Below are 13,829 nucleotides of genomic sequence, written 5' to 3'. Positions count from 1 at the left end.
TTCCTAAATGGACCCAGACTAAATATAACCACCTAAAAAAATGTACCCTCCAACAAATGCAATATTTCTAAGTCAAAAACTGTTGTACAGGAATGTGAGTTGTACTTTTTTCACACATGATTCAATAAGTATGCAGCACTACAATATTACAATTATCTAACCTGTTATCAACTGAACTAAGAGCTGTTTGTTTGTGTACGAGTTAAACTCATGTGAAAACTTTCATTACATCTAACTGGCCACATTGAAAACCTCCTGCTGGCCCCCGGCACCATTACTCACTTGTAGGGTCGGGTATTCAAGCGTTTCTCCCCGGGGAAGCCGTGCATGCCACAGATGACCCTGCTGTTCATCTCCGTCCACCCCTCGTTGCAGATCTGTCTCCACTTGCCTCCGTCTTTCACCTCCAAGAAGCCGTCGGTGATGGGAATCCTCTTCCTGTGAGAGTAAGTGGCCCTGATCCGCACCTCCTCCACCTGCACCGTCAGAGCCTGAACAGACAGATAATGTAGAAAAAATAAGACCTCTGACAGATAACATAGGTCCATCTGAAAATAACTGTAGTGAAAAAAACTAAAAGACTGTTATTCCATTATTTAAAGGTTTAAGAGACATCAGATACAAGCATCAGTAAAAGACTTACACACATGAATTAACATCTAGTTCGGTGCAAACATTCGAGGCCCCTGCAGGATGAATTACCATAAATCTGGTGAATCATTCATTTCCCTCCCAATCAGGTTTCCATAAACGTGCAGTGATACACATAAACCACACGGACATGGAGTCACTGCTTTACAAACACCGTTTTATAAAAGGCAAACATGATGTGAGTGAATTGTGAGCCATCTCAAAGACAGGAATGTTATTTAGAGGATGTCGGTTTTATTTGCACTGAAGACTTCACGTGTTCAGTCCCACTTGATTTATTGTAAATACCGTACAGCCAATGAGTCATAAACGAGGTCCGTACTGCGAAGGAATGCAAACGTGTTTCGGAAAAAAAAAGTGGCCGTTCAGAGACTGCACATTTTGCGCATATGTTTGAAAATACATGAAGAAAAAGTTGGAAAAATCTGCAGATGAAAATCTTTGTTTAAACTTGTTGAAGTGTTTCTGAGCGGCCTTAGGAGGACGCATGAATGTCTGGAATTTATCCGCTATTTTTGTTGCATCTTCAGAGTTTAAAGTTGAGATTAAAGGGTCTGCAGGGAGTGATGAAAAGTATATATCATATATGATGTGAAACATATCAATGTCTTTGTTGCAACTTTGACATTGAGCTGCAAAGCTGAAGCCCAAAAAGAGAAATACGTGTCTTCTCCCTGCACGGAAGTGTTGAAGAAATGTGTGACCCAGCAGGAAATTACTTAATTACATTATTCATTAAATTGAAACTGTAAATCAAGCCTTTGCAGACAGCAGCTCTAGTCAGAGTTCATGTTAGGAGAGTTTGCGGGTGGTCTACAGTCTAATATAAAAGACCATAAAGCCAGTTGGTCCGACCGGGGGTCACCAGCCACAGTTAGTAGGCTATCACGTGTCCTGAAGACCCCTAAATCAGGAAGGAATGGCAACCTTTGACCCCCACAGATTTATGGGAAAACAACTACCTCATAACTCTGCCATTGTTCATTTCCCTCCCTGAGCCGAGTTATGCAGTTTGCTCCTGGCTGGGTGCGAGGTTGAACTGTGGGAGCCAGAAAGAGCCAAAACTCTGAGCTGCTCTGTGGAATGCAAATGCTGACACAGCCGGCTTCTTTACCACTGCAGGAAAAAAAACCTACAACCAGGCAGAAATATTAAACGTTTGCCCGCAGGGTGGTTTCCTGACATGGCGTCAGCCTGAGGGAATGTTCAAGGCTTCAGGGTCTCTACACACAGAAGTCTGTAATACAGGAGGAGCCAAGACTAAGTCAGACTGTTTCTACAGTGACCCCGGTCCTCCCACCGACCGCAGCGGTTAGAGCGGGTAAGAACCACTCTTTCATGAACAGATTCCTGCAGGCCATAGCATGACAGAGTGTTTTCCGTCTGCGTTTGGCAGGAGGAGAAGGTGAGGAGACGTGATCGTGATCAGGGATCTCGTGCACTCAAATAAAACCTCACCACTCTTAGTGCATCAGGTTCACTCTGCTTCAATACTAATACAAGATGAGAGCGACGTAGACATGATCGATTACAGATTAAAAACATGAGGCTAATTAAAACATGTAACTACAAAAACTAACAAGGCAAACATGAAAACCAAACACTACACGGCGACACTGATACAAAGCATGAAACCAAATGGAAAACGTGAGTCGTCAAAGTGGAGCCAGGTGCAAAAACAAAAGTGCCAAACAGGACAGAGGGCACGAGGTGAGCTTGAAATGGGGCACTGAGAAGCATCTGACCAGTGTTACATTTGGCTCCGACAGAGGAAACTGGCCGTCTGAACGTGTGAGACGTGAGGGAGGAGGACACACACACACACACACACCCACAGCTGGGATCAGTCCAGACGGTTCCTCCTCCCCAAACCCGGACCTCCAGACATAAATTCAGCATAATCCTGCTTGGCAGAGGCCCAGATCTCCTCTCTGGTCACATTTTTAGCTCTCTTAGTGGAAAAAGGCTGTAAAGTCACTCGACAGCACAAAGAACATGAAGACATGATGGTTATTTTCACCTTCTAGGACTAAAAACGAAAATGTAATGTTATTAATTTAGAAAACATTTTACATTTAAAAAAATAAATTATTTCTGAAATAGTTCAACATTTTCGAGAGTTTCATGGCAAGATTTGATTCACTTTCTAATCCGAACATATGAAGCAACCAATGGCGGCAAGTTAGCTTAGCTTAGCACAACGGCTGGAAAAAGGGACAAACTGCTAGCTTGGGTCGCTACAAAGCTAACAAAATCCTTCTATCTGCACCTCTGATGGTGTCTAAACATCATATCTTGTTTGTTAAATTAAACCAAAGAGCAAAAACAGTTTGCTGCCAGGTTGTATCCCTCTGTTTCTAGTCCAAGCTAAGCTACGCTAACATTTCTATGAGGTTGCCTCATCTTACAGTCACTCCCTGAGTGTGGTACTTTAATGATTCGTTCGTCCTAAAGGCCAATATTAATGTTTAAATGATGACTACAGCATGACTGGGTGTGTTGGGAATACTGGATTAAGAAAAAAGCCACACTACACACATTACTCACGCATTACCTATTTAAGAAAATAAATGTTGTAAATGTAGTTTAAATAGAGTCCCACATTCTCTGCTTGTGGTGACTTAAAAAAAGAAAACACTCTGTATTTAACTGTATTTATTCCCAGTGTGTGAAGTGAGCTTTGACCATTACTGAACTTTTTCCAAATGGAGAGCAGACGTGTTTTTCTGCCTGTGTCCCCTCACTCAGTCGATGTGTGAACATGAGCCTGTGGTCTAGCCAGTGTCTGACTAATGCTTCCACTACTGTGCATTTCTTCCGCTTTATTCAGCCTTCCAGCCACGCCGCACGTTTATCTGCACGTGCCTCCCCCCCACCCACCCACCTACCTACCCCCGCCCCACCTTAGAGAACATGGCCACTATGATGATAATCACTCCACAGTTTAGATGAAAAGCAGGAGAACAGCCAGGCTCTTTGAAATGACTTTCACATCTGCTCCACCCCACTTTCTACCTCACTGGCCCCACGTTTGCTCAACTTGACTTTGGAAGTTTGTGTGTGTGTGTGTGTGTGTGTGTGTGTGTGTTGTATCTGGAATATCTATCAGCCAGTCTACTGCTACCATCATGGCAGTGAAAAGGAATAAAAAATCATTATAATAGGTAGACTAGACGCATGCCCAACACAAAGCTCATCTAAAACTGGACTTAAATACAATGTGAAGCTTAAACTATATTTCTGATGTTTGAACCTGGTTGGATGGATTGTACTCAACATATATTGATCATATTTGAGAATTATTATTAACTATTACTATATGACTTTAAATGTATAAATTGACTCATAGCTCAGTATAACAGCTTTTATAAACCAAAGCAGATAAAGGTCTACAGCATTAGTCTAGCTTCACGTTGTCTCACATGGAGCTAACCCCTAACAACAAGCTCCTCTCAGACTGTTAGCGGACAAAAACATCCCTACTGACACATAAGGGTTAAAGGTGAGGTTACTTGGTGAGGGTTTGATGAGCCAATTCAGCATACAGTTTTAGCATAAAGACTAGAAGCAGCCGAGCTCCATCTAAACTAATACAATCGCATCGAGCAGCACACCTAAAGTTCACTATTTAACCAGTTCGATCTTGTTTAAGATTAATCACTGCAACAATTTGTAGTTTCACAGGAGGTTCATGCGAGAACATTTTCTTGTCCGAAGGCAGTTCCTTCTTGAAGATGTGTCACAGCGATGCTCTCTGACATGGTGCAGCACAGAAGCCCCTGAGCGCCTTCATATCTTATATTCGAATCTTTTCTTTATGAAAAAGATTAACATCCAAAAAGTTTTCCTTATTTTTTTTTATTTAAACTCTAAAACATCTCTGCTCACTTTGTGGATTTAACTTTTCCCACTCTCATAAAGTGCCAAAGACATCACAGTAACTTCTCCTTCTATTCAGGTGATTAATGAAAGCCTTTTCATACATCTGAAGATTTAAGTTATGTAATGTCTGCAACTGGAATATTTTAAGTGCATATCTGCACAGCACATAAGTCAGCACAATGTGCAAGTGGTAAATCATAAAGTGAGGTATGCATCATTTAAGTCTGCCTTTTAGGCGCTCTGCAGCCTAAAGGAGAGCTGAGGCCACAGTGAGATCCAGCTGTTGAACATGTGGTGGATCTGTCTGCTGCTTTATCCACAGGAGAGAAACTGGCCTCAGCTTCCTGACACACACCAACCTCTTCTCCCCTCGATCCCTCTCCTCCCTACAAGCCAACATACATCATGCTGGAGGCGAATCCAACTTTGGCTCGGGTTTCCTTTTGTTGTGTAGCAGCGAATGAGAGGAAGTGAATTCTTGTAAGAAGAAACCGTCGCGCCTGATTGAGAGCTGCAACCTTTGCCCTGTTTAGATGAACGCAGCATTGAAATGCTTTTAACCGCTGCATTCTGTTAGTACAACTGGATTGTGACGTCTTTGTGTTGACTCTGGATGTGAGTGTTTGGCTGTAGTCAACACAGTAAGTGTTGTGGTGGACAGCTGCAGCTGCTTGTGGGGGCTCATTTTTTCCACCTTCTTCTGAAGATGAATCCAGAGTCGTATCTGTGGGAGTTTCTGCAGGAGGTTGAGCTTTTTTTTATACAAAACAAAAGGTTTCAAATAAGAGTGAATCATGATGACATAAGCATCAGTTCCCACTGAAAGTCTTTTCTGCAAGGGACAATGTATCCCTCAATGCCAACGTAAGACCTGACCTGAAACAACTCCTATCAAAACATGAACCTATAATTATCCTAAAACGACTCATCACCTTCTCTCATAAACATCTAACATATACAGACTGAAATCTGAGGCATCTTCTAACAGGGTGGAATATTTAGCACTGATCTGACTGCTGACACTGAAGACACGTGCAGCGTGCCAGTCACATGTGAACAACAGAACACAGCAGAGTTGGATGAAAAGTCCTGAACAGATGATAAACAAAGTTTCCCGGCTGCTGAGTCACTGGGTCTACTGACGAATTTAATCCCCCCCCGCTGACAGCCAGACTGCATCTGCCATCTCTGCCACAAACTAACACAAAAAAGCAACTTAAGAATTACAAAGACAAAACTTTGCATTGTTTCCAATTAAATAGATAATAGGTTGTTCAATGTTTGTTTGGTATTAGTTGTATGTTCTGCATTGTGTTGCGCAACTAGCTGACAAAGGTTGCACTGGATTTTGTCTACAGAAAGCACATCAGTAGCAGACAGCTTAAGACTCATTCTGCCCAGACAAAGCAGAGGTTAGAAAGATCAGAGGTTAAATGACGGCTCTGACAAGAGCATGCAATGACTGGTAAAGACACTCAGGGAGTCGTTTCCAGCATACTATGTAAAGTTTATGTCCTGATTTAACTTGAGCTCATGGGGTGAATTGTCCTCAGTTGCACCCGGTGCAAGAAGAAGCAGCTGTTTTCATTAATGACAGACTGATGTTTTCAGTAGACTGTTATTTGTGGTCAAAGTTGAACTTCTATCTTTACTTATTCGCATATACTGCAAAGTAGTCTCATGTCGGCTCCCTCATAAAAAAAAAATAATTGGCAGGTTTGTGAGCTGAAGATTTAGCCTGATTGACAGTATGGAAAAAATACTAAATGCTTACTAGAGGATAAAACTGGTACTCTAAATTCTGTGACTTAAATTGAGAATTTACACCTAAATAATGTAAATTTGAACAGACACGTGACGGACACTTCAAGTTAAGAGCCTAAAGTAGACACGATCTGTCGTTAAACTGTACTCTTTGTATATAAAACATGCCAATTGCTCCACCTTTTCAGCACTGACCTTTACTTGGACTGTAGTGCACACTCATTGAGGGTGTTAACTTCCCAGATTGAGCACAGAAAGTCACTTCATGCTGTGAGTAAACAGATTAAATGAACAGTGCTGCTATTGCTGACGTCAGTTCAAGCATGGTTAAAGAGGTGTAGCTGCACCTTTTACCATTCCTCTCCCCTGCGACTTAAAAGGCAACGACCAGACCGAGGAAATATTTACAGGGTGGGGGACTTGACTGCAGCAACACCCCAGAGACCCTAAATACACAAGACAAATAGGGGGCAAGAGGCTTACATACAAGGCCTGTAAAATTAAGAACGTTGTGAATAGGGTTCAGTCGTTCATCATTAAAGATTTCAGCTCCTCCTGTCATCTTTTTCTTTGTTCCCATGGCTCATTCAGCACAAGAGAGAAACACATGGATTTCAGATGTGAGTTGTTTTAACTGATTCCAGAAACAAACAAAGGCACTTCTCTTGTAGAGCGTCTGGTGGCATAACAGTCAGATTCCCACCCGCTGCCTAATAGCAAACAAAGCACTGTGGTATGAAATCAGTCATAGAGTGTTCAAGCATCTTGTAAGCTGCCAAAGAAATGTTGCTTCATCGCTCTCAGTCTGGTTTTAATAGGGAAACCCTTCATGGCTGTGTGTTTTAATAATATGCTCTCTGACAGGCCGAATAATACCCCTCCTCTTCTCCCCTCCCTCCCTTTCTCCAGTCACGTCCACAAACCCACACTGACTTTCCATCCGGCACAAAGGCGTTCTCTGCAGACAGACAGGATGGTCTTCCCTCTCTCTGAGTCATCTCCAAAATCCCCCAGGCTGCAGAGTGGGGGTCTGCTGTGGGCAGGGATTGACTAATAGGAGCCTGGCAAAGTCATTAGAGCACATTTTGGAGTGCTATAAGGTGAATATTTCACTGGTGATTTTACTTGATGTCATGGCAGATATGAAGAAGTGCTGTCTCATTTTGTTCCGACACGTGGATTAAGCCCCCAATTAGTCAATTTTTCAGTTACAAGTTACATCCATTACTCATACAAAGCACAAAATACTGGAGCTTGTTGCACCAGCTGTTTGGAACTTCTCTTCTTTTCCCTCATTATAATGCAAGTGTTTAATAAGTATCGATGTTTGCATTACTACATTCAAACTGTTTTTCAAACTTTTGTGTAGCTAGCTAGCTAGAAAGCTTAACAGCTAAACATTAGCCACAGCTTAGCTAAACACAGCTTGCCAATATGTTCAATACATCTGATCTGACACTTAAACTGCTGTTGAATAATGACTTAGACATTTTAAACTACATTTCACAAATGTATAACACATAAACCTTTAATTACAAAACACTCTGCCGGTACAACTTCATTATATGACTGAATAATGCTGCTTTGTTCGTGTATTTTCGCACTTGTTCTAATACAACAAACTACTCACATAAAATGTCTTTGTGTATGTATGCACATACACTAATAAATAAAACAAGGATTAGTTGTTATGTTTAATATATAACCAAACGTATTATAACTGTATGTTTTTGTAGTTTCTTTACCGTTTGTTATGAACAGAAAACACTGGTTCAATGGTTGATGTTCTCTAGCTAGCTAAACTAACGTTAGCATGCTAATCTACAACTGACCTAAGATACAACTGACCTGACATTTGATAAAAATGATGTTAAATACTGACTTAGAGATTTTAAATTACATTTCAAAAATGTACAACACAGTATACCTCAATTTACAAAACACTAGGACAGCACAATTTGACTACACGACCGAAAAATGTTGTTGTGTTATTTCCACACTTCTTCCAATACTATAACCTCTGACGCTACCTATTTTTTCAGGTATAAACACTCATGAAGTGTATACAAATGAAAAAGGATTTGTTATGTTAAATATACATACATATATATATATATATATATATATATATATATATAAGTGATGCTACAGGATCTTCCTATCTTCATTGGTAATTGTTTTTCATTAGACCATGCCACAGATGTTTCCTCAAAAGAACTAAACTCAAAGCATGTAGTAAAGAGGTTTTACTATGTTAAGTTTTACATAGCAACTCTATTTAGCAAACCAATACTTTGAAACTGACAGTAGCTCCTGCTACCGAATTGTGGTCTGTAAGCAGGTTTTGCCAGGTTTGGATCAGGGTGTGAAGGTTATACAGTAAGTAAGAAAAACTAATGTATGATGGATATTCCACACACGTCATGTTTTGGGTATTTTGTTTAGGACAGGTTTAATCATTTTTTATTGCTCCTCTTAATTTCTTCAGACAGACAGACGTTACAGTCAGTCCACTGATCTGTCTGGCTCAGTCTGGAAAGTTGGAAGGATTTAAAGAACATAGTTTCTGCTCGGAGCAAAGTCTGCACCCTGATAAGTTCTTTCCTTCATCCTAAGCCTATCCTTTCTTCCTTGTCTTTATTGTTCTGAACATCTGTTTAAGTTACATGTGTGTACTTGAACCACGTGTGGTTGCTACTTGGCTGTTATTTATTATGTGATCAAGTGAACCCACCCCTGGTGTTTACCTTTGTGTGAGTTTATATGCAAATAGGCACATGTTTACTGTATGCTGGCAGGATTATTTGTGTGTGTTTCTCTATGATAACCTACCTCATCGTTGTTGGCTTCGTTCCGGATGAACTTGAAGCCAGGAATGCGCTTCTGGGTGCACACCACGCCGACGTCCTCTGAATGCTTGCAGTCAGACACTCCAAAGCCGTTGGACTCACACTGAGCCAGGCTCTTCTCTCCACCAGTGCAATGCACGTTGTCCAGCCAGATGTGGCCTGGAGACATAAAGATACATGCAAATGGATATATGCCATGATGCAGATAAAGATTTTACAGCAGCAGATCCAATAAGGAAGAAATAAATTGAACTTGGGTAGCTAAAGGTAATGAGCATGCTAGTTAATTTTTCTGTTGTGTACACTGACTAATGTTTTGTGTGTCAGATAAAAGGAGCAATCTAAAAAAAGATATCTTATTAACCATTTGATTATTATAGAAAATAAACAACAGAGGTATAAAATAATGAATATAATGATCAGTTTTGACCCTTGAACGTTGCTTTATGCTGCCTTCTTAGACTGTAGGACTTAAAGTTTCTGATGCCAAGGTTTCAGATAATTGTTGCATATTCCAGCGTGTGGTTGACCCTTGCAGGACCACACTCTTCCCACTGAGCTACATGGAGTCTGAGTAACTTTCCCGAAGAAGGGATTAATTCTTGATCAAATATAAGTGGAGTATTATTAAAACATTAACCACTTGCAGCTGTGTGTAACATCCATTTGACATCTATTTCAGCATTTCCACAGGAGGTCCTCTCACAGACATGGTAAACCTACTCACGTGGAGATGTTTTAAGTCCCCAACCTAACCTGGCGCATTCTTTTAGTCAGAACTTTCCCAATAAATGTTGTAATGGCTGCCGTGGCTCATCTGCTGGCCAGCTGGCTGTCCTGAAACAGCCGTAGAGGAAACCACAGAGCTGTCGCGATGGAAACCACCAAGGAGCTGCTCATCATTCTGACAGCCTGAACACGTTTTTTGAGGAACATCCTAATCATACCAAGGAAGTGACTGCATGACATACTGTCACGTTGCTGCGTCTTGGCAGAGAGCTGTTTACTCCTGGAACATTTTCAAAATAAGAGTCAGCTCCTCTGAGTTTCCAAGTGAGAACCACTTTGGTCTCAGTGAACCATTGTCTAAACAATTATTCAGCATCACCAGTGGTGATGAATGTGGATTGCTGTATTAAAACTACCATTGGAAGGCCTGATGGGAATGTAATTCACAAGCCAGTGAAAAGAGAGGGAGCACAGTGCACTGGGAGCCTAGATTCTTTAAAATTCAGCTTTTATGAGCCATTTAAATCAGCCACGTAGCCTCAAATGTATAACACACTGGATGGAGCACAGTGTTCCGAAAAACATCCACATAAGATGTTTTTTGTTTCCAACTTTCTGGTATGTTTTCGCACATTGCACAATTCTTTTCCTGTTCCATATCATAGCTGTGTAAAGTCAGCGGAGGATCAGATTCAAACATCCCTGCAGGCAAACCACAGTGCATCCAAAAAGGATGTCCCCCTGCTAGTTATGTCGTTATGTCTTCAATTAAAAACCTTTGGTGGTTTCTCGCTCTGGCTCATAAGTCTTCATGATGGAGAATGGAAAACGCTCTCGATCACTTTTATGGCCATGTGTCTCCACCAACAACATGAGAACAGGGATCAAAGCCGTTTCCATTCACTCACATGCTCACAGCTCGTGTGGTCATCAAATACTCTGCTTACATTATGTCTCTCCCACAAACTAAACATCCACTTGTCAGAAATAGAGTAACCCCTCTTTATCATTACCTAAAGATGTTATTTAAATGTAGTTTCAAATGACTGAATGCTATTTCAGAACACATTTGATGCTTAAGTTAAACATCCTGGCTGCCCTGTAACTGCAACTGCACAACATTCAACGTGACACAAGTGTCTTTAAGTACACTTAACAAACAATGGTTTATTGTAACTCACTACCAAAGGCCCTCATCTTCATGCCACTTTGCTAAAAATAGCGCAAACGTGTCTGTCTGCCCGGGCAGTGCAGCCATATACATCAAACTGCTTGTTAATGTCTTCTTGTAAATATCCTCGTGCCAGATCATGTGCATGCGGTGTATTACTTTATAAATGTAATTCGTGAAACTGCTCTAATGACTATTGTGCCTTGGGAAGCAAGTTGCTAATCTAATTACTACACTTTTAAAGAGGCTAGCTGGATGTGGCCGACCCAGTGGGAAAACATGTGCTTTTAACGAGGGACACAGAGATAATTAACAGACATCAACCGACGTTTACCAGCAGCAGCCAGCAGCTATCGCAGGTCGTGAATCTCATCAGTGTTTTTACAGTGGTGGAGGAATTTATTCAAGACAAAGTCAGAGGAGATGAGATTACGTCTCAGTGTGTCTGGTTTACACAACCAGCGACCTCCTCTCCATCCCCCCCACCCCTCATGCTCAGGCCTGAGTGGCGTGTTTAAGTTCTCTCTAATGGGGAAACCAGGGCCAGAGGGGATTAGCAGTCAGACAGGAGGAAACGTGTACTTAGTTTAATGATTTCCATGGAACAATGAAACTGTATTAATAGATATACTCCCGTTTAATGTGGATGGTCGGACTGAGATAAAGACCTTATGATTCTCAAGTCTTCCACAGCTGGATAAAAAGATTTTAAGATGTCTTTTGGAGGGTTTTGGTTCAATAACACAAGGTTTAGAACAAATCCTAAAAACCAGCAGGCGTTTGAATGAAATGAAATGAATAAGATGCTGGTTTTCTCACCTTCTCCTCTTCCATACTTGGATGAAGGCGACCAGGACTCGGCATCCATGAAGCCAAGCTCTCTGCACACCACTTGCGCAGCTTGGATGGAGAAGTCATCATCGCACACCGTCCCCCACTCTCCATTGTAGAAAACCTCCACACGGCCCTCGTAGTGTTTCCGCTTCTCCCCGGCTAGACGAAGCTGGATGGCAGGGGAGCCAGAGTTTGACTGGGCGCTGCACAGCGGCCACATGAGCGTCAAGGTGGACAAAAGACAGTGGATGACAACTGGACGCAGCATGATGAGGGAGGTAGAGAGTGATCTAGTAGGAGATGATAAGAAAAAAACAAGCGTTAGTTATTGAAGTTGTTTAAAGCTGCTATGAACAGAAGTTAACCAGACAGTCTAAATAAGAGGGCTACATAAGGTGAAAGCTAGCTTGGTAGACAGCCATGGTTAGCCTTGCTTGAACAAAAGCTAAGTTAAGTAATTCATTTCCCCCTATTTGTTATCAATCCATCCATCCATCCATCCCAGCTGTCATTGGGCGGGAGGCGAGGTACACCCTGGATTGATCGGCTTTCAATCACAGGGCTGACACACAAAAACAGACACGCTCGCTCTCACACCTATGGGCAATTTTAGAGACACCTTTCTCCTGCCCTCCCAGTTTGTTATTCCACACATAAACATAAGGCCGCACCTGAATCAGTTCAAAAGGAGAAAACCGCTAAACTCCTGCTGAAGGTTGTTAGCTTAGCAGATCTTAGCAGCGACTCAGAAAGATAGAAACTTTAAACACAGACCCACTTGATTTCTTTAGGCTTCGGGCAGTTAATTATTTTAATACTGAAGTTAATTTTCGAGAAGCAATTTTTACATATTGTCTGATGTCTGAAGCATTTCATCTTTCTATCTGATTTACAGTTTGCGGCCCAGCCTGAAAACTTGGATTTAAGAGGAACCTTCTCCAAATGCAAAGAGTTCAATGGAGGGTTAAATGATATCTGCATACAGGCAGAGACAGACTGTAATTTGCGGTGTTCGTGGGTAGTTTGTCCATAATTTGAGCGAGTGAGCAGTTTCAGTCTGTGCAGTCCTGTGCAGTAACAGTTTGGTTTGGCCATCAGAGAGCTTCCAGATACCCCTCACTGGCCTCTGTACAACCACAAGTAGAAGCTTGAATCCCGAACAGAACTCACCACAGTTTTACTGTATTCTGAGCATACAGTGAAAATCTATTTGAGTGCCAGGAAGAGAGAAAAGAGGGAGAGCTTTGGAGGGGTTGAATAAGAAGGAAGGTTATTTTGCTGCGACAAGAAATCCTGCCTGTCTGTCTGAGTCTGACTGTCTGACAGCCTAATGGAGAGCAAATGTGGGCTCCTGCAGGGTGGGTGCTGCCCCTCTCGTTTATCTGCTCATCTGTGCCTGGAGGCTGCGCAACTGTGGGTCAGAGTGAAAGTTGACTCCACCTCGATATTTCATGGCGAACCATGAAAGTGTCAAAGGAGGGAGGGACCAAAAGCCCCCAGGGAGGAATGTTCCTGAAGTTTAGGGAGGGGAGGAAGACAGTGAAAGTAAGGAGACCTCCACGTCTTTAGTGAAGGGAAAAGAGGAGGGGGTTGATTTCTGACTTGACGTCATAGTAACAGGCAAACAAACTGCAGAGTGTACCGACTTGAAAAGACACCCCTGGAGTGCGCCAGACGTCACTTGTGATCATCAGAAACATCTGGCTTATCTTTCCATGAAAGGAACGAATTCAGCAGGAGGAAGGAGCTTCTTTAATTTGGCCCTTTCATGTCCTTTTTTTCCCTCCTCACAACATTTACAGCTCACTGTATGTTAGTTTAAAATAGCCCATCAGGGTTCAGAGGGCATTTAACAGCTGAGTGAGCAAACATCAGCTTAGTCAGCACCTGTCAGCCACACATACTGATTTATGAATATATGTTCATTATGTGTGCATTATCAACACAAC

The 13,829-nt window shown here is 41.9% G+C and overlaps 1 protein-coding gene across 1 annotated transcript in view; it reads right to left on the bottom strand.

Annotated features, from left to right (window-relative positions):
• Window positions 1-13,829, bottom strand: part of loxl2a (lysyl oxidase-like 2a) — a 30,012-nt gene that overhangs the window by 15,346 nt on the left and 837 nt on the right. The window contains exons 2-4 of the mRNA XM_069679059.1: window positions 11,866-12,170; window positions 9,130-9,305; window positions 283-491 (exon numbers count right to left, since the gene is read on the bottom strand). Coding sequence (XP_069535160.1) covers window positions 283-491; window positions 9,130-9,305; window positions 11,866-12,148 — 668 coding nt within the window. The 5' untranslated portion in view covers window positions 12,149-12,170. The remainder of the gene's footprint in view (window positions 1-282; window positions 492-9,129; window positions 9,306-11,865; window positions 12,171-13,829) is intronic.

Source organism: Semicossyphus pulcher, unplaced genomic scaffold (assembly GCF_022749685.1).
Source record: "Semicossyphus pulcher isolate SPU_LCO1_2020_fin unplaced genomic scaffold, fSemPul1.0.p SCAF_3, whole genome shotgun sequence".
NCBI classification, from domain to species: Eukaryota; Metazoa; Chordata; class Actinopteri; order Labriformes; family Labridae; genus Semicossyphus; species Semicossyphus pulcher.
Note: the sequence above shows the minus strand (reverse complement) of the source record. Positions and strands in the feature narration are given on the sequence as shown.